This window comes from Ovis canadensis, chromosome 4, assembly GCF_042477335.2.
Source record: "Ovis canadensis isolate MfBH-ARS-UI-01 breed Bighorn chromosome 4, ARS-UI_OviCan_v2, whole genome shotgun sequence".
Classification (NCBI taxonomy): domain Eukaryota; kingdom Metazoa; phylum Chordata; class Mammalia; order Artiodactyla; family Bovidae; genus Ovis; species Ovis canadensis.
Window position 1 is genome coordinate 65,712,313 of NC_091248.1, and position 27,946 is coordinate 65,740,258.

At 37.1% G+C, this 27,946-nt stretch overlaps 1 protein-coding gene across 1 annotated transcript in view; it reads right to left on the reverse strand.

Annotated features, from left to right (window-relative positions):
• CFTR (CF transmembrane conductance regulator) overlaps positions 1-27,946 on the reverse strand; it is a 184,844-nt gene that overhangs the window by 151,496 nt on the left and 5,402 nt on the right. The window contains exons 2-3 of the mRNA XM_069587941.1: positions 5,583-5,693; positions 25-133 (exon numbers count right to left, since the gene is read on the reverse strand). Of these exons, the coding sequence (XP_069444042.1) occupies positions 25-133; positions 5,583-5,693 (220 nt within the window). The remainder of the gene's footprint in view (positions 1-24; positions 134-5,582; positions 5,694-27,946) is intronic.

Genomic DNA, 27,946 nt, shown 5'->3' on the forward strand with positions numbered 1-27,946 from the left:
TGAGTTTACAAATAAAAACCTTACCCCTAAATATAATATGATTCCATAGAACATAAATCTCCAGAAAAAGCATCGTCGAAGGGCATTAATGAGTTTGGGATTTTTCTTTGAAGCCAGTTCTCTGTCCCATTCTCTGCAAAAGAATAAAAAGTGGGACCAGTAAGTTGCATGTGCAAATATTAGAATTCTCTATTTCCCTTAACATAGTTTTATTCACACAAGTACATCCATGGAGATTAACCCAAGTGACCAGAGAGACAAAAACCTTGTGGGGAGCTTCCAACACTATCTCAGGCAGATATTTGGCTGAATTCAGTGCTCCACCATACACCAATTTTCAAGGAGTTGACTTCATGGCAAGTCCACATTATATATGTTAAAGAAATGTTCTGGGATTCTAAAAATCAATGAATGTGAGAGTTGGATAAGTAAAATACAACTCTTATGAATACACATAACTGTGCTTGGAACAAGGTGAAAAATAAATACTTAATTTTTTCCTTCATGTCTTATTCTTTATTTGTAACTGTAGTGGATTGTACAAAATTTAGCTGTAAAACCAAAAACAAGATTAAAAGTCAGGTGGATTTTTCTGTAATTTAACATTAGAAAAACTTACTATTTGGACTTTGTTTTTAAACGTAGGAGTATGAAACAAATATCATAAAATGTCACTTTCAAATAAAAGTCTTTGGAAAATTGGGATAGAATCAAATTCTGTATTTTTTGGTAGAACAGAAATTTAAAAGTATGAAAAGCGGTTGGTATTAAATAAATGTTGCTTTTTCTTTAATACTATACATCCATAACCTGATTATACTTAAGGTTTTGCCATTACTTTCTGTTAATAAAAACCTTCTTCTTTCCAAGTGGATAAAGTATATCCCTAAATGTTACCCTTCATCTTCCCTTTTATATTGTACAGAGATGAGAAGTTTCAAAGGAAAGAATTATATAAAGATTCTGCATTTTTTTCAACAGCTATTCTCATCACTGGCTTTCTCTAGCAGCTCAATGGTAGAGAACCTGCCCGCCAAAGTTGGAGACTCGAGTTCAATCCCTGGGTTGGGAATAACCCCTGGGGAAGGAAATGGCAATTCACTCCAGTATTCTTGCCTGGGAAATCCCATGGACAGAGAAGCCTGGTGTGTTACAATCCATGGGGTTGCAAAAGAGTCAGATGCAACTGAACAACAAATTCTCATTACTATCCATCTACCATTATTAGAGGTGTTCTAAGTTATTCCAAAGGAAGCTCACACATCTGAGAGATGAAGGCAGATTTGGCAATCATGGGCATTGTACATGGACACTGGCTTTCCTGAGAAGCTTACTATCTATCATACCTAGACCCTATGCCATCCATCTATCTGCTCACACTCTTTCCACTCTTTACTCACACACAGTACTTGCCTCCCTTCCATGTCATGCAGTGATTCACAACAGGGTAAGAAGCGAAATATGGAGGCGGAATCTGCCTCTTTCAAAGGAATAATGAGTCAGATGAGAAAACCAGGAAGGGAGGTGGTACATAAACCAAAGAAACGGTTTCAAGGTGGGAAGAAGTGGTCAACCCTGAAGTCATGGTAGGAAGATGTCATTATATTTGATATTAAGAGACCTCTGGTGAACATGGTCAACATCATTTTAATAACATGGTAAACACAAAAACCACAGTCAGGGAGCTAGGATGTAAAGGAAAGGAGAAGAAGTGGAGAAACCAGGAAAGCAGAGAAACATTAACAATGAAAAAAATTAACAAAAAAAAAGAATGGGGTAGCGATCTGAGGGGGGAAACCAAGCTGGAGAAGTTTTTTTAGTGGATGGGACTTGTACTACTGGAACCTGAAGGAATTGGCAGTGAAGGTAGATGCTGTGGTGCCCACAGCACCACAATAAACCCAGTAAGCATTCTGAACACCAAGAGCTGAATCACAAGGGAAGAAATTCTATACTTAGCAAGTACATAGCTGAGTTATAATCATGAAATGGATGTGTGGTTTGCACACAGGAGGGACACACAGAGTTCAAATCCAAGGTCACAAACTGAGCCAGATGGACCAATGTACTTCAACGGCAGGGTAACTGCCTAAGGGCCTTTGTCACAAATCAGTTTCTGAAATATGAGGCAGGGTCACTTTCCAAGAGTGTAGTGGAACCATTAGTTGACTTTATTTTGGGGGGCTCCAAAATAACTGCAGATGGTGATTGCAGCCATGAAATTAAGACACTTACTATTTGGAAGGAAAGTTATGACCAACCTAGATAGTATATTAAAAGCAGAGACATTACTTTGTCAACAAAGGTCTGTCTAGTCAAGGCTATGGTTTTTCCAATGGTCACGTATGGATGTGAGAGTTGGACTGTGAAGAAAGCTGAGTGCCAAAGAATTGATGCTTTTGGACTGTGGTGTTGGAGAAGACTCTTGAGAGTCCCTTGGATTGCCAGATCCAACCAGTCTATCCTAAAGGAAATCAGTCCTGGGTGTTCATTGGAAGGACTGATGTTGAAGCTGAAACTCCAATATTTTGGCCACCTGATGCGAAGAGCTGACTCATTGGAAAAGACCCTGATGCTGGGAGGGATTGGGGGCAGGAGGAGAAGGGGACGACCAAGGATGAGATGGCTGGATGGTATCACCACTCAATGGACATGAGTTTGAGTGAACTCTGGGACCTGGTGATGGACAGGGAGGCCTGGTGTGCTGCAGTTCATGGGGTCACAAAGAGTCGGACATGATTGAACGACTGAACTGAACTGAAAGGTACAAAGTACCGTAAGTGTATGTCACTCTTCCAAAATGTTTGAATAAACTCTAAATAACAACTTTTATTTTTTAAAAAAGAAATGAGAAGCAAGAAGAAATACCCATCAAAGACAAAAATATTAATAGAGTTTATGGACTTATGCTGGCACACAGCTGTTGAATTGGAACAAAGTGGCTACATTTGATATGGAGACATGAAAACTGAGGAGAAAAAAGTGTTAGACCAGATAATACTACAAATTCAGGTATAACAGGTTTTGAGTAGCCTAGTCCTACTGTGATTAATCTTCTGTTCAGCATCCATTTAGAACTTAGATATTCACTATCTACTAGATTATTCTGAACTTGCTGACATCACTACAATGTATTATGTTTATATATTTTATCCCTGCAGCAGCATTACAGGTTTTTGCATAATGTCAGCCATTTCACATTCAAACATCATTTATTCATTCAACAAACATTCACTGAGCACCTACTAAAACTGGCCTTTCATGTCTTTTGAGCACCTACTAAAACTGGCCTTTCATGTCTTCAGGTTCCACATCTCTAGATTCAACCAACTGGGGAAGGAAAATATTCACCAAAAAAAAATTTTCAGAAAGTTCCAAAGAGCAAAACTTGAATTTTTCGTGTGCTGGCAACTATTACATAACATTCACATTGTATTAGGCATTATAAGTAATCTAGAGATATTTAAAATATTTAAAGTGAATATATGTAGGTTATATGCAAATAATATAACATTTGATATAAGGGACTTGAGCATCCATAAAGTTTGGTATCCATAGGGGATCTACCAAGGGACAGCTATATATACCAGACTCTATTCTAGACTTTATTCTGTTTATTTATCATAACCAGAACAAACCAAACAAAAACAAAAAACCAAAGTAATACTGCCTTAATGACACTTACATACACTAAGTGCTCAATAATAGAAGCTGGTGCTTGATCTTGGAAATGTGAATCTGCTACTTCCACCATCCTAATTCTTTGAATAAAACCAAGAAACAATAAAGGCTAAATGCCTTATCTGCCTTGAAACTTCAAAAGAAATTCGATGAGTTTAATGAAAATAAAGTAAACAAATATAAGTCTACTCGTTTATTTTGGTGCTGTTAAAAAGTAGTTGCTTCTGTTTCTTTTTTGCCAACTCCCTTTTCTCTTTCCCCCTCATCTGATATCAGATCCTGTACTGCTGGCACAAGACCCTGTCCAGCTCATTCACAGATTGTTGTTGGTCCAAGAAGTAAGCATGTGACTCGAAAGTTTCTGGGATTTTTCACTTTTGAAGAAAAGACTCTTTCCTCAGTGGTCTGTAAAGACATGAGCAAAGCGTTCTGAGGATCCACTGCATGGAGGAAGCCGGATCTGAGACAATAAAACCAGTTCCTGGTTCCACTGAGTCCCTAACGGCAGTTTTCTCCCTAAGCTTTTACACAGATGGACTACATGAGTCAATACATTTCCTCTTTTTATTTACTTAAGCTACTTGATTGGATTCCTGTTACTGGCAATCAAAAGGATTGTAACCAATACTCTTTAAAAAGAAGACTTCTAACACATAAAGCACTGTTTCAGATCTTATTTCTACAGTAATTTATGAAAAGTTTCATTGAATTTGGTCCATGAAATAAAAATACAAATGTTAATTAGTCTAAAGATGCTCTATCCCAGAAGATTCCCATATTAAAGAATAGTTTGGACTCTCAAATCAGATAAGACAAATGAAGGTGTTGTCCCCACAAACTCTCTATCATGGAAGAGTCTTTAGACTCATATATTCAATGAGGTGGTGTCACTGGGCTATAAAATTAATAGATTCTGAGGACAATTATGCATGTTCACAATTTGTTCATGAGCTTATATAGAAAGATAATTTTACAGAAAGAATTTTAGTGTACAGATAAGATGCATGTTTATATGAAAAACTTACAAGTATATACAAAGGGGTGAAGAGACAGTAGATTCAAATGTGTTAACCACTCAACTTAAATACATAAAATAATGAAAACTATTGAGTCAAAATTACTTCAAATTTCCTCAGTTGGAAAATTAGAGCATGTTATCACCTATTCAGGTGGAAAAGTTGTATTTGAATGAAATGTGTGGGTATTAAAACTTCTATATCAAAAACCAATTCAATAAAGTTTCATTGAGACCCCCAAAAAAATAATAAAATAAAATATAAAATAAAAAGAAGACTTCTTTACAATGCGAAACACTGTTTTGGGGGAAGCTGGGAGTATGGACCTGAGTTTGAACCAGAGCTCAGCCATTTATTAGCTGGAAAATTCTCTCTCTGAGCCTCAATTTGCTCTCCTATAAGGTAGAGATAATGATACTTTCCTTCCAGAGAGGCTGAGAGGAGATACCATACCTGGCATTCAATATGTGCTCAAAAATATGAAACTTCTACATATCCTTGACATCCAACTGCCTTTACCCTAAGATTTCCAAGTATGCATATCTGTATTCATGATTTAAGATTCTAGAGACAAATATACACAACTTGCTTCATAAAGATATTATTCCAGTCTTCACAAAATCCACTTAATGTTCTTTAAGTGATAGCTTCTCAGAATTCAAATACGTATTTTTCAAAAAAAAAAAAAAGATATTTTCTCAGGGAAATGGTTTTCTTTCATCCCTTCTATGGTTAATTCTTAATTGATCAAGACTTCATCAAGAAAATAGGATGTTCCTATTATAAATACTCCATTTTAAGAATTAGGCCCTCCAATAGTAGTTCTCTAGTCTCTAATAATATTAATTTCTCTCTTCAACTAATAAACAGTGTTCATGGACATACCTTTCCAATTTTTCAGATAGATTGTCAGCAGAATCAGAAGAAGAGATATGGTATATGTCTGACAATTCCAAGCGCTGTCTGTATCCTTTCTTCAAAATTGGTCTGGTCCAGCTAAAATAAAGAGAGGAGAAACAGATATAACTGTTAACTTGATCTCCAATGTAGACTTGAAATCAGATAAAGTTTCAAATTTTCTAGCATGTGGAAAAGAGCAGAGCATAAATATGTGAATAAAGTAAGGCATCTTCTATGAATATCAGAGATTCATATCTCATAGAACTCAACTGTATAAAACATCAACACCTCTGAACTGACATGACTATAGCTTTTTCTAAAAGGATTAGGAATTGTGGTAGAAACTTTCCCAGAGAGGAAAAAAAAGAAAACTACTAAACATTCTACACTAAAAGTATAAAAATATAAAAGGAAGGGTGGGAAGGAGAGAGGTGAGAAGAAATTTCCCTAAAATAACCAGATATTAAAAGTTTATAGTTTGCTGAAGTCCAGCCTCTACAAAATGATCTATGAATGATAAGACAGACCCTCAAACAACACCCAACACATCGCAGTACACAATCCTCAGCAGTGTGCTGTTTGTGGAATGAACTAACTATAGCTGGAGGGCTAATGAGTAGTGTGTGTCAATTTGTTGACTTAATCATCACCCCTGAATGAGGGTGGGGATCATAATTTTCTTGTGTTTTGTCTCCTCATCTCACAACAGTTACGCACTTCGGCCTGCTACATATCTAATAAATAACAATTTATGATGGAAGCTGGCCTGGTAAATGATTAGGCAGGATACCGAAGTTATTTTCAAATACATTGTTTCTAACTATTGTGAATACGGCAAAATAATCTTCACAGAGAGGCTTTCCAGGTGGCTCAGTGGTAAAGAATCTGCCTGCCAATGCAGATGTGGGTTTAATCCCTGGGTGGAGAAGATTCCCTGGAGAAGGAAATGGAAACTCACTCCACTCTCCTTGTCTGAGGAACCCAATGGACAGAGGAGCCTGATGGGCTACAGTACATGGGGTTGCAAAGAGTCAGACACAACCTAGCAAATAAACAACAACAATCTTCACAGAGGCTAGAAAATCTAAATACAAATCAAAGGGAAAACAAAGAGGAAGGAGGGCGGGGCAGAACTGTTAAAGAAATTATGTACAAAAAGAGACTTCTAAATGAAAGTTGTTGAGCAAATGAGACCTTTCTCATGTTAAATGTCATGTATTTATTAACAAAATGAACTGAAGTTGGAATTAGTGATTCTCAGCATATGTTTTTACTCTTACTATCCTTCTTCAGAGAGTTCTAAAGTTTGGTGTCACTGAGAATTTGGTAATATATCAAGGCATGTCACCCACCAAAAATCAAAAGAGTGTTTCAGCAGTATCTGAGAGGCCAAATAAATTCATGACAGAAAAGTATTCTAGCAAAGCCATTCTGCATAAAAAGAGGAAATGCTATGCCAAACGCAAACATTTTGACATTGTTTCAGGGCAAAACTGCAAAAGGCTCTCTCGCCTACCTTCACCACTCCCACCCAGCGGGTTCAGACTCTTGTTTACACTTCCCCAGTCTTCACCCCTTCCCTGTGTACCCAGCATATCTACAACCTGTCCTTCCTTAAAATTCAACTGAATTACAACCAAGCTCAAAGGCTCGGGAGTTTTACCAAACATTTCTGACCAAGATATCAAGAGACAATGGCTTAATATGTCAAGCTTTTTTCCTTTTTACTTGCAATGTTTGCATCTTAACAACAGCCTTCAAATCTCAACAAAGGATGATAGTAAGGTTCATCTTTATTGCCCATTGTGATCCATTGGCAGTTTTTCAAAGAGAACAAGAACGAAAATATTGAGGACAGTCTGAACACAGTAAATAAGTCTCATGATCATATAGCATCTACAGTGGGCATTGTTTGAGAGAGTGTTGGCACAACCACCTGGCGCTTGCCATCTAGTAGCCAACATAAGCACTGGAGCCACATTTGCTGATACAGGGGTCAGTGAGAGTGTGAAAAATCTGGGGCAGCAATTTTAGGATATAAACTCTATTCTGTAAACTAAAGTCAATAAGTGAAAAGATGAAGCAAGTGTTTTACCACTAATAAGAAAAATTATGTTTGTACAGCACTTTCACAAACACTAGCATATTGTCTTTTTTTGTAGTTTAGTATACTTTTATTTATTTATTTATTTTTTAAATCTTTATTTTACTTTACAATACTGTATTGGTTTTGCCATACATTGACATGAATCCACCACGGGTGTACATGCATTCCCAAACATGAACCCCCCTCCCACCTCCCTCCCCATAACATCTCTCTGGGTCATCACCGTGCACCAGCCCAAGCATGCTGTATCCTTCGTCGGACATAGACTGGCAATTCGATTCTTACATGATAGTATACATGTTAGAAAGCCATTCTCCCAAATCATCCCACCCTCTCCCTCTCCCTCTGAGTCCAAAAGTCCGTTATACACATCTGTGTCTTTTTTGCTGTCTTGCATACAGGGTCGTCATTGCCATCTTCCTAAATTCCATATATATGTGTTAGTATACTGTATTGGTGTTTTTCTTTCTGGCTTACTTCACTCTGTATAATCGGCTCTAGTTTCATCCATCTCATCAGAACTGATTTAAACGTATTCTTTTTAATGGCTGAGTAATACTCCACTGTGTATATGTACCACAGCTTTCTTATCCATTCATCCGCTGATGGACATCTAGGTTGTTTCCATGTCCTGGCTATTATAAACAGTGCTGCGATGAACATTGGGGTACATGTGTCTCTTTCAATTCTGGTTTCCTGTCATTTTAATTTGAAAGTCTTGATAGGTAGGCAGAACAAAAAGAGATGACTGCCTTACCTTAAGCATAAAGGAATGGAGGCTCAAAGATGCTAAATTTGTTTGTTACTAAATGGCAAAAACTATATTTTACGACATTCTTCTGACATCATCCCTTCCTTTCCCATGTTCAGCTTTTATTGTCTAGGAAAATTAAGCTTGGTGGGTTATTCTGGACAAAGTACTGGAAGGAGGGTCTAGCAGCAGGGAAATCAAAAGCTAGCAAACTGCAGGCAATGATATGGTGTGCTAGCATGTCTTTACACATGCCTTCCTCAGAAAAACAAAAGGTGACTTAGGCATTAGCCAGTTTCTGTGTTGTAAATACTCCCATCATGACCAGTTTCAAGCCATCAAATGTGAAGTCACTGAACACCAAGTTGGGAAGAGATACACGTTGCATATCATAATACAGTATGATCACCATTCAGATAAAATCAACCTCAGTAGCATAGATAATAATGAATAGGCAGCAATAACTTTTGAGTTTTTATTATCTTTATTTAACATAATTTATTTCAATTAATTTTTAATACTAGTTGTGCTTAACAACCAGCTCATGAAGTTCCTGAAAATTTAACAATCAGCTCAACCAGAAAAGGGCCAACTTGACCTCGCGGGTTCAATCTCTGGGTCAGGAAGATCCCATGGAAAAGGACATGGCAACCCACTTGTCTAATCTTACCCGGAAAACCCCAGGGACAGAGGAGCCTGGTGGGCTGCAGTCCATGAGGTCGCAAAAGAGTTGGATAGATTGAGTGACTAAACAACAACAGCAAAAAATGGAAAATTTAGAAGAGAAAAATATACTCCCTCTATTGCTAAAACTTTCGTTTTCAGTATGTTTAAAATTGTTAAAATATGAAACTAAATTTACAAATAAAGAGAATCTCACTAAATGTAAATACTATAATACCATAGATATTTGCAGGGAGTTTAAAAACAATTTTTTTCCTTTAAAAACTAATAAACATACATCTTTTGGTCCATATCTAAGACCTGATCACCAATTCCATAAATGAGTTTCTAGCTCATTTTAAAGTAATTTGAATGTAAAACAATTTGAGGGCTACGTTTATAAAAAGCTTCCTTGTGTTATCTGTGCCCATTTTAATACATATATTATAACATGACCTCTAGTCTTGATTATAAAGAGCTCCAAAGCCAAGTACCATCAAATCAAACATATTCAGTAGCATTAAGAGTTAGCCATTAATAATGATTAATACAGTTTAGTATTTCTGACAGATTCATTACAGTAAACCTATATTCATAACCTGAAACAGAAACTTAAGGTTAATTATGAAACCTAAAATCAATTAACCTTAGGCTGCCTGGTAATCAATCACCAGTTAACTGAAAGAATTTATTTTGTGAGATTAAGCCAAAAACAACTGAACAAAATCTCTGCTCCATCATGGAGGTCTCCCTGACTACTACCTCAGACCAATCCTAGAAATAAAAATAAAAACAAGTAAACAAAAAGTCCCAGTTATCTATATCTAGACACTCAATGAAATATTAGATACTGTAAAACTCCAGCCACTGTTTCTCTTGAATGACCTTGAGTATGTTCAACATACTTGGATAGAATTTAGGATGGCAACTCAGGATACCTACTTCAATATTTCTTCCATTAAAACATGAATGAGCATGCAAGTGTTTCATAATAGCAAGGCAGGTACATCTGCAATAATCAAAAGCAATAAACCCTGTTCTTCCTCATCTTCCTCAAACTTGCTCTCACCATCCCTTCCCCTCACCTCTAACTGATCTTATCCTTTTTCATTCATAACCTGTAACTGCATATTGAAAATGGATTTATAAATTGAACTTAGAAACTGTGACAGTTTCCAAAGTTTTCACTATTTCTAACAGAAACTCACTAATCATTAATTACAGGGTAGCAGAGATTCTTAAGGTATACAGTTCTTTATATCCTAAAGTTTTTAGTTCCGTTGCTCAGTCGTGTCCAACTCTTTGCGACCCCGTGAATGGCAGCATGCCAGGCCTCCCTGTCCATCACAACTCCCAGAGTTCACTCAAACTCATGTCCATCGAGTCGGTGATGCCATCCAGCCATCTCATCCTTTGTCATCCCCTTTTCCTCCTTCTCCCAATCCCTCCCAGCATCAGAGTCTTTTCCAATGAGTCAACTCTTCACATGAGGTGGCCAAAGTATTGGAGTTTCAGCTTTAGCATCAGTCCTTCCAATGAACACCCAGGACTGATCTCCTTTAGAATGGACTGGTTGGATCTCCTTGCAGTCCAAGGGACTCTCAAGAGTCTCCTCCAACACCACAGTTCAAAAGCAACAATTCTTTGGTGCTCAGCTCTCTTCACAGTCCAACTCTCACATCCAAACATGACTACCGGAAAAACCATAGCCTTGACTAGACAGACCTTTGTTGACAAAGTAATGTCTCTGCTTTTTAATATGCTACCTAGGTTGGTCATAACTTTCCTTTCAAGGAGTGTCTTAATTTCATGGCTGCAATCACCATCTGCAGTGATTTTGGAGCCCAAAAAAATAAAGTCTGACACTGTCTCCACTTTTTCCCCATCTATTTCCCATGAAGTGATGGGACAGGATGCCATGATCTTCATTTTCTGAATGCTGAGCTTTAAGCCAACTTTTTCACTCTCCTCTTTCACTTTCATCAAGAGGCTCTTTAGTTCCTCTTCACTTTCTGCCATAAGGGTGGTGTCATCTGCATATCTGAGATTATTGATATTCCTCCCGGCAATCTTGATTCCAGCTTGTGCTTCTTCCAGTCCAGCATCTCTCATGATGTACTCTGCATATAAGTTAAATAAGCAGGGTGACCATATACAGCCTTGATGTACTCCTTTTCCTATTTGGAACCAGTCTGTTGTTCCATATCCAGTTCTAACTGTTGCTTCCTGACCTGCATATAGGTTTCTCAAGAGGCAGGTCAGGTGGTCTGGTATTCCCATCTCTCTCAGAGTTTTCCACAGTTTACTGTGATCCACACAGTCAAAGGCTTTGGCATAGTCAATAAAGCAGAAATAGAAGCTTTTCTGGAACTCTCTTGCTTTTTCCATGATCCAGCGGATGTTGGCAATATGATCTCTGGTTCCTCTGCCTTTTCTAAAACCAGCTTGTACATCTGGAAGTTGTACGTATTGCTGAAGCCTGGCTTGGGGAATTTTGAGCATAGATCAACATAAAAAATAAAAGTCTAGCACCCAGACCCATTGCACATTTAATAAGAGACTTCAGATTTTATTATGGGAAAAAACAATCACTTGACTTAAAAATATATACACACACACACACAATGAAACTGTATTTAGTTTTATTTCTTAGAATTTCTGATTTTTGCACAGATGTAGAGTGATGAAAAGAATTTTCCTTATGATGAAAAGAATTTTCCAATTATAGACACTATCAAAGCCTTGATTTTTCAAGAAACCTATCCCTGAAAACCACATAATTAAAGCTTATAATCACCTTCCCATTTGACATTTGGCTTTATTAAATCCACCAGAGGCAACTGACATTTTCATCTGCTATAATTTAAGATGAAGGTCAAGTATCAGATCTTTTCAGTTTAAGATGATTTTGTTTGTATAAAACAATCATGTCTCTACATTATGTAACATTACTTTTGATTTATATAGCCAAGTGAAATAAACAGCAAATTCAAATCCATGGTTGCATGACACATCTCCCAAATACTGACAAACCGATAAACTCAAATGATGAAGACTTTTTCCTTTCTGCATGAAATAATACTTGAGGAACTAACAGAAATTACTGTAAACTGCTTAGTATAGACAAATTTAAATACACTAGAGGTTTTCTCCTCATCCAGTGTATTTACCATGGTTTGAAATCCCTCAAATAAGTTGGAAAGTCCTAACTAAAGAAAATGCTGAAGTTTAGGAAGAGGAAAAGAAGGGAATCATTTGAACAGACTGTGACAATAAATCTCAAATTTCTGCAGAACATCTGCCAGTTTGCTTTAGCTTTTTGAAAAATGGCTATGATGGGAAGAATTGGTTTCCGACCAAAAGTCATTTCATCTCTACAATGATATTGTTTTCAATTCATGTAAACAACACTTCAAATGTCACAACTGTTTAACCAACTTAGATCCAGGGTTATTTGTGTCAGATGTGTTTTTCCTCAATGAATTTTAGTAAAGATAAACTTTGAGAAAGTAAAGGCATCTAGCTCTCAAAAGTCCTATATAAAACTTGTAGGTTTCAAGAATGTACCTCACAGCTGCAGCACTGGGGTGCAGGTCAAGTCAGTGAGTCTCTGTCCTCTGATTCCACAAGGTAATTAAATTGTTTGCCTTCTTGCTTGCTAAACAAGCTATTTTTGTATTTGAGAGTTAACTTCTTATGAGGCTCTTACCTTACCAATACAATTGTAGAAATTCTTTTTCTTTCTGTAGATGAGTTAATAGTAAATAAATGTAGTCAATGAATTTTAGAAGATTTGGAAAGATGATTATTTGCTGCTCAACAAAAGCCTACAAACCAATCTGAAAAATCTTCCAGAGGCCTAGAATTTAAAGCCATGATACAAATCAATTTAACTTCATGCCAAATGAACCTAAACTTAAATAGAAAATTGATAGGCCCATTTTATAAGATGCTTCTAAATACAAATGTATCAGGAATGCAAGCGTATTAAGACAACATCTAGAAAAAATACTTTCTTTTTGCTTATCTATATTCAGTAATGTCTAATGGTAAGTATGTATAACTTGAAATAAGAAAGAAGTTCTTTTTAATTAAAGAAGAAGGCATATATAATTAGTACCCACTATGGCTATCTATGCAAATAAACTTTCTAGTCAAATATGCCTTAACTCCATGATTTTCATATAATTTTCACTATCAATTTTAATTCCCATAAAATTACTTTCATTTCTTTCCTGATATAACTGTCTGAGGTAAAACTATCATGAAGACTAAAAAACTCCACTTAATTTCTACTACAAATCTGTTCTGAAAAAACTGAATTAGTGACTTTAAGAAGAAAATTTTAAGTTTTAACTCTATTATTTCCCAGTCATGTGACCTTGAAAAAACTCTTAAGATCTCTTAGCTGCAGGTCCTGCTGGAAATAACAACTATGACTACTTGGTTTTCATGGGGGTCAGATTCAATGTTGTTCATAAAATATTATAGCTGTACATTATTATATTGCTTCTTCATAGAATCTACATGGCTTTAATTTTCAGAGCACTAGAGTTCATTATTGGGACTATAACAAAAGTAATAGCTAACATTAGTAGACTATTACTGTAGTGCTGTAAAATTCTAAGTATTTCACATTCATTATTTCATCTGATCCCCACAATGATTCAACAGTTAAGTCCTAGTATTATCTTCATTTTACAGATGAATAACAGGCTGAAGGAGCTTAAATGATTTATCCAGGCAGAGTTAGAATTTCGAAACAGGACTGTGATACCAAAGCCTACACTTGTACCAAATCTGCCATATTAGGACTAATTTTAGGAAAAAAATAATATACCCTTAGATATAATATGAAAAGCATAAGCAACAACAGAAAAAAAATCAACAGATTAGACATCATCAAATTATAAAAGTTTTACACCTCAAAGCAGACCATCAAGGAAGTAGAAAAAATAATCCAAACAATGGGAGAAACTTTTTGCAGATCATATATCCAATAAGAGATCTGTATGTAGAATATATAAGGAACTCATAACTCAACCATAAAAAGACAACCCAATTGATAAACGGGCAAAGGATCTGAGTGGACATTTCTCCAAAAGAGATATATGAACACCCAAAAGCGTATGAAAAGATGTTCAACTTCATTAGCCATTAGAGAAATGCAAGTCAAAACCAAAATGAGATTCTATTTCATAATCATCAGAATGGCTATAATCTAAAAGACAGGTAATGGTAAGTACTGACAAAGATGTGGAAAAATGAGAGCCCTCATACCCTGCATTCTAAAATTAGCTATAGTGATAGTTACACCTCTCTTCAAAAAACATTGACTTGTATACTTTGAGTTAATTTTTTGGCATGTGAATTATACTCAAAAAAGCTGGTATAAAGACAAACAAAGCTGGTATAAAGAAATCAATTGTCAGTGTGGATTTTGGAAAGTTTTCCCAAATGTTTGATTTTCACTCCTAAAATTGGTAAAATGCAAAAATTTATTATGGTGACTTTGACATTCTAAACCGTTTCATATGTCAGTGCCTGGGTAGCTGCTACAAGTGATTAAGACTATGCAAAGCCCATAAATGGATCCAAGGATTGGCAACAAGCAACATGAAACATATAAATTATTGCCTGGGTCCCAGAAGCAAAGCAATTAATTGCTGCAACTATAATACTATGAACACAGAAAAAGTGAGAATGATGATAGTACACTAAAGAAACTGAGGAATGAGTAGCATTGGCATAAAAAGACCACATGTAACAGCTATACTTAATTCATTCACAAGTGCTGGATTTCAGGGACTCAAGCAACTGAGAGATAATAAGCAATGCTACCAAAAAAAAAAAAGTCAAGACTGTATTGGCTCAGAAAAGCAGCCTCAGAGTATTGTTTCATGATTTTAGGTTTTTATTCTATCCTTGGCATGAAGCCAAAAATAAAAGACCCAGAATTGATTGTAGCTACAACAACTGGCTAGGAAGATAGGATGATTAACTGACTGTCCTATAAAATTGCGGCATCTCCTATGAGTTCACTTTCAGGAGCCCTTTACTAACCAAGACAGACAAGTGATAACATTGCTCTCTGATTTCTAATTTTTATTTCCATTGGCAAAAAGAAATGTATTTGAAACCAAGATAATAAGGAAGAAGGGAAATGGACTGGTCTTCGGATTTTACGGTAGAAATGCCACTGGATTACTAGCTGGCATTCGTAAAAATTACAGAGAAACTTGTGCAACTATCAGAACTTCACCAGTATTACTGTTGTTTTAGACAATTCTATGCTGGCAAACAGAGCAGGGAGACAATTTCAAGCATGCCCCAATGGTAACTGGAAAAGAAGGAAAATGAGTTCTACATCATTTTCTAAGGTAGGAACAAAATATACTTCACTTCACTACACTTCACATAAAATTCAACATTCAAAAAGTGAAGATCATGGCATCTGGTCTCATCACTTCCCCAATAGACGGGGAAAATGTGGAAGCAGTGACATATTTTCTTAAGCTACCAAAATCACTGCAGATGGTGACTGCAGACACAAAATTAAAAGATACCTACTCTTGAGAAGAAAAGCTATGACAAATCTAAACAGTATTAAAAAGCAGAGACATCTATTTACTGACAAAGTTCTGTATAGTCAAAGCTATGTTTTCTCCAGTAGTCATGTACAGATGTGAGAGTTAGATCACAAAGAAGGCTGAGCGCTGACGAATTGATGCTTTCGAATTGTGGTGCTAGAGAAGACTCTTGAGAGTTCCTTGGACAACAAGGAGATCAAACCAGTCAATCCTAAAGGAAATCAATACTGAATTCACTGGAAGGACTGATGCTGAAGCTCCAATACTTTGGCCACCTGATGCAAAGAGCCAACTCACTGGAAAAGACCCTGATACTGGGAAAGATTGAGGGCAGAAGAAGGGGGCAATAGAAGATGAGATGATTGGATGGCATCACCGATTCAATGGACATGAATTTGAGCAAACTCTGGGAAATAGTGAAGGACGGGGAAGCCTGCCATGCTGCAGTCCATGGGGTGGCAAAGAATAGGACATGACTTAGCAACTGATATATTGAAGATATATATATATATATCATACACATGATATATTGATTTAACTGGTATTTGCTTTATATTAATAATTATCCCACTTATTTGATATTCCCTCCTTTTTTCTAGAACTCTGAATCCCTTACTGAACTTCTCTGTTTACCTAGTTTGTTCAGATACCATCACTAGGACCCAAAGTAAACACTCTCTAACAGGCTTCTCCATCCTTCAGCAACTAAAAGCCTACATCTTTCGGAGGCACGCTTGTCATTCTAGAATTAATTCAACATTTGGAGTCAAGGCAACTTGATACTTCTCCGCTAAAGTCTTTCTCACAGTATGGAAATGACTTTCCTCTCTTGGAGACAGAAATCTTGAGAGGCTCTGGGATGTGGAGTCAGGGATCTGTTTGGTATGAGCCGCTATAGGCAAATCACGTGCTAGATTCACGACCTTCTACCTCCAAATTACTTAATGATCCCTTACCATGTGTACCAAAAAAAAAAAAAAACCACTACTTATTAAATCCTCTGTGACATCTGCTTGCCAGTTACTACCTCAAAGCAACCTTTTTCCCCAAAATATTTTAAATGCACTATAATTCCACCCAACATAGTTTGAGGATGTTTACTTCTTTATTTTGCTTGATAGATGGAATGATGAAATGGAGCTTGGTGGCAACTTCAGAAATGTTTTAAGATGAAGGTGGTTAAGATGTAATCCTCCAAGGGTAATATTCAAACACGATACATTAGGAAGACAAAGCTGATGATTTTTAATTTAAGCATGATGAAGCTGGTCTCTCGGGTTCCACCTGGAATTCCCTAGCCAGATAAATGCTTGGTCAAATTCTAGAATTTTTCTCATTTATCTTAACCTTCTCTTCACTCTAATTTGTTTAAACTGTATGCTCTGCCATACTGTAATCCTCCTGTTACTTTTAGAAGGATTCAAAGAGCCATATGGCATTGTATACAGACGTCCCAGCTGCAGAGGATTTCCCGTCTTCAAACTACATATGAAATTTGGTCATTGGTGGCATTTTAACCCTTTATTATCTTCCACTGTTATTATTTCACCCTCTAAAAAACTAATCACACATTACACATTGAAAGATAAATTTAGCATCTTCATTTCTCCCTGCTTTTGGTGAGGTGGGGAGTGTTGTAGACACACTATATGACTCAGGATTTAAGTTTCAGATCCTGTTGCTGAGGTTGTGGAGCAATGCTAATGTTATTTTTTATTTGCTTAGAGCCTTGATATTACTTAGAGGAAAGGAGCACTGACAGTAAAATTCCTAAGAGGTATAAGGAGAGAACAGTTGTGGCTGAACCCTCACTCATCCCAACTGTGAACCTCAGAAAAAAACAAGCCAGACAAAAGCTGAGAACAGAGACAGCCACTAGTTCTAAGTTTATTATGGAAATGACTTTACTGCAAGAGCCTTACCTTAAATCCCCTTCACTTAATCTTTCTATCTTTCTTTCATTTATCTAAGGAAATAAAGACCCACAAAATATCCTACTACTTTTTCCCCCCAACAGCAAAAAGCAGAATAATGGATGACCGTATCAGTAACTGAACCTAATAAACAATTTGACAGTTCAAAACAGTCACCTTTGCAAACAGGTCCTTAAAAATAGAAATCATAACACAAATGTTGATAGTTTAGTGAAAATCATTTTATAGGCATTTAAGAATTATTGTGACTTCAAAATGTCATAATCTTTTGCTTGCAGACACATTTTAGGAAAAAGAACTTTAAAATAAACATCAAGTCAAATTCTTTTCTTTTTGAACTCTGCAGGAGCTCCCAGTGGATGGAGCCGTTGATAATAAGGTGGCTCTTAATTTTTTAAAGGATTCTCCTATTTCCATAATTTGAAACAGTATTTTTTTTTGTTTTATTCCAACACCAACCAAACAACAGGTGACACTGAAGAAAAATTAACAACTATCTCAAAATAAAACCCGACCTCTATTTCCCAAAAGTCTCAAATGTATTGAAATAATTTCATGCGAACTGTGTATAGGAGTGGCTCACATACATAGCTCATTTAATTTTCCTCCCACGTGCTCCATTCACCTCCATACTTCCTCCGCCTGAGCTGTTACTGTCTATTTTCTTGTCTGCCAATCTAACATGTCTTCAAACTCACTAGACTGTAAACTCCCCAAGGGCAAACACCTTAGAGAGATTTTTTTTTTTTTTTTTACTGCTATATACACTGTACCTACTACAAAGTATGCACATAACTGTCACTCAATTATTTTTTAATTGTTAAATTTATGTTACCACATTAATGTACATGTCATATATATTTTTATATCTTCACTGTCTTATCCAGTGCCTAAGGCAGTGATTACAAAAGCTGAATGAATTAATGTGTTAACTAATTAATTACTCAAACCTGATATTTATAGCCCATGTGAGGACACTGATATGACTGCAAATTGGTGTTGCCCAGTCATTACTCCTGGTCAAATGTATTAAAAATGAAAAAAAAAGTGAAAATTTGTTTCAAGTTGATGATAAAAGCAATGCAAACATGAGGGTGTCAATAGTTTTCTACCGGCCATTCTTTTAATAACAGTTATGCCCCCTTTCTGAGTCATTACTTAAAGCCAACAATCTTAAAACTTCCAGCCAAAATTACTGAATTCTGCTCTAAAAATGTTTTCATTTTTAACACTCTTCGTTACCAAAACATTCTAATGTCTGGTCTGGCTTTCGTTCTATTTATTCTCAGTGGAGATGTATCAAAACTTCATAAATGGAAAGTCATTCTTCAGTCTACTCAAGAGCAATCAGTCCCTTCTATTCTGACCCTTCTTGACAGTTCTCATATCATATCACTTGACATACTCTGCACTGTTCCTATGTTACTTGTGTTCCACCACAGATGAAAAATTTCATAAATTAATATAACCCGCTACATGTATTACACTTCACACCTTCAGACTGCTTCCATGCCTCTTTCTGTCCCTGAAGACTGTTACTGCTAAGAGTTGAATCCTAACCCCCAGTACTTCATACTGTGATCTTTACAGAGGTGAACAAGTTAAAATGAGTTCCTTAGAGTGGGCCCTAACCCTATATGACTGGCGTCCCTGGAAATAAAAAGGAAATGTGAACACAGAGGCAGGCACACAGGGAGAACGCCACGTGAAGATGAAGGCAGGGAGCAAAGTGAGGCACCTACCAGTCAGAGTGCCAGCAAATCACCAGAAGCTGGGGAGAGCATGAAAGAGTCTCTCACAGCCCCAGAGGAAACCACACACGCTGACAATTTGGTATCAGACATCTAGCCTTCACAACCGTGAGACACTGCATTTCTGTCGTCAAATCCAGTCAGTTTTGGGTACTTTGTTAGAGCAGCCATAGTAAACTAATACACTGGCTTAAAAGAGTATGACGGTAAGATGGTTAAGTCACAGAGCAAGGATTCCAGCAGGTTCTCCTTGATTCCAAAGTACTTCTTTCTTCCCTTACACACTGCTACTAAGAGTTGACAGTGAAGATAGAGACAAAGTAAATGTGAGATCATTTTCTATGAGTATAGGATAGGTGAAAGGACAACCAATATGAGAGGAAAACTTTATCAGTGGTTTTCAAACAATGGACCCTAACACCTAGTGTTTCTCTGTGATACTTCCTGAAGTTCACCAACTTCGGGTTTGAAATGTCAATATTTAAAACTATGTTTTATTATTTTAAAAATAGGAACAGAAAACATTACACATTCCCAAATGTGTTATATGAAAATTTTATCACACTGGATCCATCCAATCATCATCCTGGAGTTCAAGGCTAATTCAATTTTGTGTCCACTATGTAGGAAAGCTTCCCCTGACATCTCTTTGAACCTATTTAAACATATTACAGCTCAACATTCAGAAAACAAAGATCATGGCATCCGGTCCCATCACTTCATGGGAAATAGATGGGGAAACAGTGGAAACAGTGTCAGACTTTATTTTTGGGGGCTCCAAAATCACTGCAGATGGTGACTGCAGCCATGAAATTAAAAGACACTTACTCCTCGGAAGAAAAGTTATGACCAACCTAGATAGCATATTCAAAAGAGAGACATTGCTTTGCCCACTAAGGTCCTTCTAGTCAAGGCTCTGGTTTTTCCTGTGGTCATGTATGATGTGAGAGTTGGACTGTGAAGAAGGCTGAGCGCCGAAGAATTGATGCTTTTGAACTGTGGTGTTGGAGAAGACTCTTGAGAGTCCCTTGGACTGCAAGGAGATCCAACCAGTCCATTCTGAAGGAGATTTCTTTGGAAGGAATGATGCTAAAGCTGAAACTCCAGTACTTTGGCCACCTCATGCGAAGAGTTGACTCATTGGAAAAGACTCTGATGCTGGGAGGGATTGGGGGCAGGAGGAGAAGGGGATGACAGAGAAGGGGATGGGTGGATGGCATCACTGACTTGATGGACATGAATCTGAGTGAACTCTGGGAGTTGGTGATGGACAGGGAGGCCTGGTGTGCTGCGATTCATGGGGTCGCAAAGAGTCAGACACGACTGAGCAACTGAACTGAACTGAAACATATTACAGTCGGTCACTGGGTATATCCACACTGCATCAGTGAGCAGACACGTGAGCCAAGCTCAGTTACAGCCCATCCTATCTCTGGCATACCTGCTCACACAAGGTTTCATCTCAGCATAACAGAGAGTTGTGCAATACCAAGGGAAAGATAACAAAAAGCATTTGATATTATCTTGGTTTTACAATACTTTACCGTGCTTACTCAACAATAAGGTGACATTGATTAATTACAAGACTCATCATCATTGTAGTAATAGCCTTTCAAAAAAAATCCTACATTAAATATACACAGTTTAAATTTTTTCAATATTATATACTTCTTCACACTATTACATACCACTTTCTTCTTCAGTATCATAAAGTTTTCTTCTAAGCCTTCTTCACATTCAGATAAAAAATATTCTTTTGAATTACTCTTGACTATTTAAAGTTATAAATAAACTTACAGTGACAATTGCATTCACAACACCTTCACCAGCAGGATGTGTGTGTGTTCGGTTGCTTCAGTCATGTCCGACTCTTTGCGACCTTATGGACGGGGGCCCACCAGGCTCCTCTGCCCATGGAATTCTCCAGGCAGGAACACTGGAGGGGGTTGCCATGCCCTCCTCAAGGGGACTTTCCTGACCCGGGGACTGAACTCGCATCTGTCTGCATCTCCTGCACTGCAGGCAGATTCTTTAACCACTGAGCTATCTGGAAAGCCCACAGGCAGTATAATCTCAAAGTATAGTGATGTGCTCAGCTTGGGCAACTTCTGCTTTAATTACTATCCCTGGTATGTCAGACAAACTGTTCTTTTAAAATTAGATCACAGGGAGAGGGAGAGGGTAGGATGATTTGGGAGAATGGCATGAAACATCTATACTATCATGTAAAAATCGAATCTCCAGTCTACGTCCGATGCAGGATACAGCATGCTTGGGGCTGGTGCATGGGGATGACCCAGAGAGATGTTATGGGGAGGGAGGTGGGAGAGGGGTTCATGTTTGGGAATGCATGTACACCCGTGGTGGATTCATGTCAATGTATGGCAAAACCAATACAGTATTGTAAAGTAAAATAAAGTAAAAATAAAAATTTTTTTAAATAATAAATTAAAAAAAAATCCGATCACAGAAATTTCAAGCAAGAAACTAAATTTAAGTTCAAAGTCAACCTTGTGGGGTACAAGCAATGCAAATCATCAGCTGAGGTTACAGATACTGTTGTTCAGTCATTAAGTCGTGTCTGACTCTTCGCGACCCCACGGACTACAGCACACCAGGCTCCACTGTCCTTCACCATCTCTCGGAGTTTGTTCAAATTCATGTCCATTGAAGTCAGTGATATTATCTAATCATCTCATCCTCTGCTGCCCCTTCTCCTTTTGCCTTCATTCTTTCCCCGCATCAGAGTCTTTTCCAATGAGCCAGCCCTATCCTCCATGAATTGTTAAGTTAATAACTACAAGTTATTTCTAGGCCTGATGGCTGACAGGTTTCTTTTGACAGCAGTTACAAGAGGCATCTCAGTTTCAGAAGTATAATGTGAAAAGCAGTAAGGGTACATGACTAAGAAAAGAGCACACAAATGTTACATAATCCCTTCAGCCCTCATTTGGGCGCAGGAGGTTAACTATATCTTTGTATTTATGGAGGGTTTACTGTCTTTTATTGTCATTTTTATTTGCATACATTGCAGCTCCATGGAAGAGTTCATCTGAAGTGTGGATTCACTGATTAAATGTATTTAGATAAAAAAACTAAAAAAGAAGTTTCCCACTGCACTAGAAAACTCCAAGGTTTATATACACAAAGCGTCAAATATCAAGTTGAAGAACCATCTCACAGGTGCCTCTGCCTTTCCCTTCAGCCCCAGGAAATAGAGCAAGAGAAAACATCAAGAAACAGATGACAGGAATGATGGACAACCAGGGATTGGTGATGACACCAAAGAGAGCAGGTGGTGGTAAGAGGAACACTGAAGTAACTGGAACCTGGAACTCAGCAGGGGGGGTTAAGTTGGTAAGGTAAGAAGAGTAGATACAAAAACTCAGCAGAAAGCCTGGGTTTGACACAGTGGAAGAAGACAAGAAGCTAGATTTGGAACATGAAAAAGATGAAGTGAGATGATTAGTACTTGCATGGAACAAATCAAGATAAAAAGTACAGTCTGGGTCAGTTTTATAAAACTGAGCTGTTTCCGTGGAACAATGGTTGGCTGCTGCATGCTTTCGGCTGACCACATCTTTCACTCTTCAACTGGATATTTAGAATTTTTAAAACCTCATTAACCTGCAAGAATACCCTTCCCTCCTCTCTTCATCGCTATCCTCCTGCAGCAGTTTGTCACACAGACCCCTGCAAAACACAATGAGGGCATGCTTCCAAGAACTGAGTCCAATGCCTTATTTAAATAATATTACTTATAATGTATGTATAAAAAATAAATTTCAGAGAAAAGAAAATCAAGAAAAAAAACTAAGTGAATGATACAATTTAACAACTTCATTCGAGATTTTTGGATAGTATAAAATACTGGTCACGAAAGAGTCAGACATGACTTAGTGACTAAACAACAATAACAACAAATATACTAGTTAAAAGCAGAGTTCTAGAGATCTAAGCTCATGGCTTGACTTCGCAGTAACTAGCTAGGTTACCTTTTATAAAACACTCATCTTTGTAAACTACATATTTTTAACACCGTTTGAAGATTTCATTGAGATAATACATATAATCTCTGGCATAAAGAAAGTACTTAGTAAGCCAGTGGCAAAATTCAAAGATTTTAAGAACTATTTAAGAGAAGACTTTGAATTCTGCGCCAAGTTGAATAATATCTCTTGTTAACTCCCAAAAAACTGTGAACTTTCAAAATTCTCCTCCTTGGACCCTACGGTTACAAAAGAAGAATGTTAGGATGCAACTAAAGATTATCAGTATGATAAGTAAGTCAGAAAGTAAGGTAAGTCAGAAAGAAAAAGACAAATACCATATCACTTATATGTGGAATCTAAACTATGACACAAATGAAGCTATCTATAAAACAGAAACAGACTCACAGACACAGAGAGCAGACTTGTGGTTGCCAAGAGGGAGAAGGGAAGGAGAGGGACCCACTGGGAGTTTGGAGTTGGGAGATGCAAACTACGACATTTAGAATGGATAAACAGCAAGGTCCTAATGTGCGGCACAGGGAACTACACTCAAACCCTGTGATAAACAGTAATGGAAAATAATACAAAAATAAAGTGTATATATGTATATACCCGAGTCACTTTGCTATATAGCAAAGATTGGTACAACACTGTTTTTAGTACACAAACAATCACCTGAAATGGGGGCGGGGAGAAACTATAGTTGACCTCTCCTGAAGATTCTGGATTTAGTTGGTATGGAGTGGTACCTAGGAATCTGCATATTTAATATAAAATGTATTATTTATAGGTAGATCTTAATATATTTTTGAACAGGTGACTGGCAATTTGAGACACACTTATCTAAAGTTATGGAAAATACTGATATTTATGAAAGGGGTTCTAATTTTAAGAGCATAAGTATTTACCTAAAGAATTTTTTTTTTTTTTTAAGAATTTCTTAATCCTGTTTCTAGTTAGACTTCTTTCTCAACTGAATAACTAAACTTTGACCAAAGTTTCATTAATAGCAGATTTGGTGGCTCCTTGCTTTTTTTAACAATAACATACATGTCTACTAATCCCAGAATCTGAATCGGACTGTACTCAGCATTAAGGGTGGCTGGAGTGACAGACTGTGACTCAGGAAAGACAAGAGTTATGTTGTTGCCCTTGGCAGCAACAGAAACTACTGAATCAGCAAAATCTCGTATGAGAGCTCAAAAAGGCTGTCAAGTTACAAGTTAACACCTCAATGGATCCAAAGACTGTGTTCAAAGACTAACTTCAATACACATTTCTAAATGTAATGATCTTATATTTACATTTCATAGGAAGTATTTTTTAAATACATCAAACAAGTTTTGCTGTCAAGGAATTATGTTGTTGACTTTAGAAAAGTTTATGTGAGATGATCCGTATTTAGTAATTTTCTAAATCAATAAAAAATTTAGACATTTTATCTTCAGAAAACCCAAATGGGAAGTTTTAAAAAATTTCATATATATAGTCAATTTCTACATTTCCATCAAAAATTAAATTTTAGAAGCACAATAAACTGAATTAGTCAAGTTTTACCCATTCAACAAGTATATTTTAAAGAACCTACTATTCAACAGGGAGTCAGATAGGTGCTGGGTACCAAAAGATGGATAAGGTAGAGCCTATACATTAAAGGATACATCATAAAAAGCATAAGCAAAAGAGAGGTAAAGAAGAAATGGTCACTAGGTTCCTACATGACAAAATTATTCTGAGAAATTATCTAATAATATCTAATGTTAAACTATTATTTCTCTCTTCTGAGAAGTCCATTTTGCATGCCTAATTTTTCACTTTTTAAATTACTCAATTATTGAATACACTAATGTTAATTACAAATGAGCCTTGAAATTTTTTCTAGATCTTTATTTTAAACTAAGTAATTTTAAAGCTACAAAATTTGAACCTTATTGCAAAAGAATTTTTTAAAGAAAAATATCTTATGTGTGAAAATTATATGAAGCTCAAATTTCAGGGTCCATAAAGTTCTATTGGAACACAGCCATGACCATTTGTTTGTATCCTGTCTATGGCTGCTTTCCCACAACGGCAGGGACCATGTAGACCATGGTCAATGTTGAAAATATTTATACGCTATCTGGCCCTTTACAAAAAAAGTTTGCCAATCTCTGATTGAAAGTATAACAATAGATTTTGGCTGGAAAAAAGTACAGCTTTGTTGTTGTTGCTCTATTTTCCAGAATTCATAGAGATGCTTAAAATAAATAAAATACACAAAGAACACTTAATATGAAGTTTCTCCAGTATGCTGCCTCTAAAACAAGGATTGCTAATTCCGGTCAGCAGAGGCTTCATTTTCTTGTTTCTCCCATAACCAATACTGGGCTTCAATGTCTAGCCTTGAATCTTCTGGAAACCCAGCTGTCAGCACCTCTAGGACTTTGCTTGCTGCTGCTGCTGCTGCTGCTACTGCTAAGTCGCTTCAGTCATGTCCAACTCTGTGTGACCCCATAGGCGGCAGCCCACCAGGCTCCGCCATCCCTGGGATTCTCCAGGTAAGCACACTGGAGTGGGTTGCCATTTCCTTCTCCAAGGATTTTGCTTATTAAGCCTAATTTTCACAGAATGGTCTGACTGGTAATAGATGAAAAACTCTTAGATCCCTTTTGAAGTTATGAACTTCAGTTAAAAATTTCACTAGGTGTTGGGGCTGGGTGTGAAGTTAGGTAGAAGGCAGCTGTACCTCTGTAGACAACACTAAGAAAGAAAACTACGTGCTTTAACAGCTCAAAGTTTTAACATAAAACAATGGTACATTATTGTATGAGAATCTTTTTTTTCAGGTTAATAAAATTTAATAATGTTATTATGCCTCAAACTAGACTTTAATATATATATATTGGAGCCACAGGGTTACCCATGGGCTTTCACATTCTACATTATATATTTCTGTAATTTTGAAATACTTTTTTGGGGTAATGATCAGTGTATTACCTTTTTCAGGTTTTTTTTTTCAGATTATATTCCAGAAAACTGTTTTTCTTTAACACACCAAGAAAAAGAGTTCATGATAGTAGATGTGCTCTTATTTACTCAATCACTGCAGACAATACCTGAAGTCCCAGATTTTTATACCTTCTTAAATGTCTATGATCACAGAAATCAGCTGTGTAAAAACCACTATTTAAAGGTGTACAGTTAGGGTGAGGTGAGGGCACTTCATACATGAGTGGGTGGGTTTGTAAGGTAAGGTAGTGGGAGAACTCTAGGCAGAATTTAACCGGTGCTGTCCCTAGCATACAGCTGCTTGTTTCTGACACACTTTCAGGTGACTCCATATCACAATGAAGCCAAAAAAGTGGGCACTTTAACTTCTTCCCTAGGTACCACCCTGGACTTCAAACAATGTGAAGGAAGTATTTACAACGCTTACTATCATCTCAGATATCCAAATATCTCTTACCTAAAGCTCTAGATCACTTCAGTGTTTTCACAGAATCACATTACCTGGCCTTGAGCCAAATGCATCATTTTGTTTTTTATCTTCAAGAGAAAGCTGAGAGTCTGCATAGACCTTCACCTCCACTCTGAGTCGCCTCCTCCAACTGTATCTCCTCACTCAGCAAGCAGCACCATCACCCACTGCTACCAAGTCAGCGAATCTAGGCAGTATCCTTGATTCTTCTCTTTCACTTTCCACATCTAACCAATTGCCAAACCTGTTTTTACCTCCTAATGTCATTCAAATCCATCTCTTTTTCTCTATCCCAATTGATTTCTTTTGCAAACTTGCAACAGCTTTGAACTGGACATGTCACTTCCCTGCTTGAAATCCACAGCTTTTCACTTCCAATATGATCAAGCCCAGACAAAGCTCACCAAGCCCCTTGGATCTGGCCCTCGCCACAGTTTCAGACCCAACCCCCACAAACCTCTATTATACATCTTAGACTCCTGTTACAGGGAACTTCTCTGACTCCTTTGAAGGTGCATGCTCAGTCTTGCTGTCAGTCTTAACAGAGTCTGCTGCTCCAGTTTCCACATCTTTCCTGACCCATCCCAACCCTTTTTATCTGGATGATCTCCTTTAGGTGTCAACTTAGTCACTCCTGCAGCAAGGCTTCCTTAACCAGTCTAAGACTGGACTGAACGTCCAGGGGACAGCTGCTATAAGCCATTGAAAATCTGGCTTTGAGAGAACTCATTCCATGAAGACAGCACCAATTTCTACCTTGTCCACCTCAACATTCATACTTCCTCGCAGAGAATACAAAAGGTGGTGAATTCATGAAATAAGGCATCCTCCAAGCTGACCTGAATCATAACCTACAGAGAAAGTATTGCTCTAAGTCCTCTGAAGCAACATAAGGGAGAATTCTCTAATTATAACGGAGCCCAGTTGTCCACTTTGAGAGCTAAGAATCCTAACCACAAGGACTTAGCAAAAATGTTCAAATCTATTTCTTGATCCCATTAGTAAGGTATTAGCAAGCAGGTCTTCACACAAGGCAAAGGCTTGGTTACAAAGGGAGGTAAGAAATATTTCATAGATTAGTCTAAGTATTTTTAAAAATCTGTC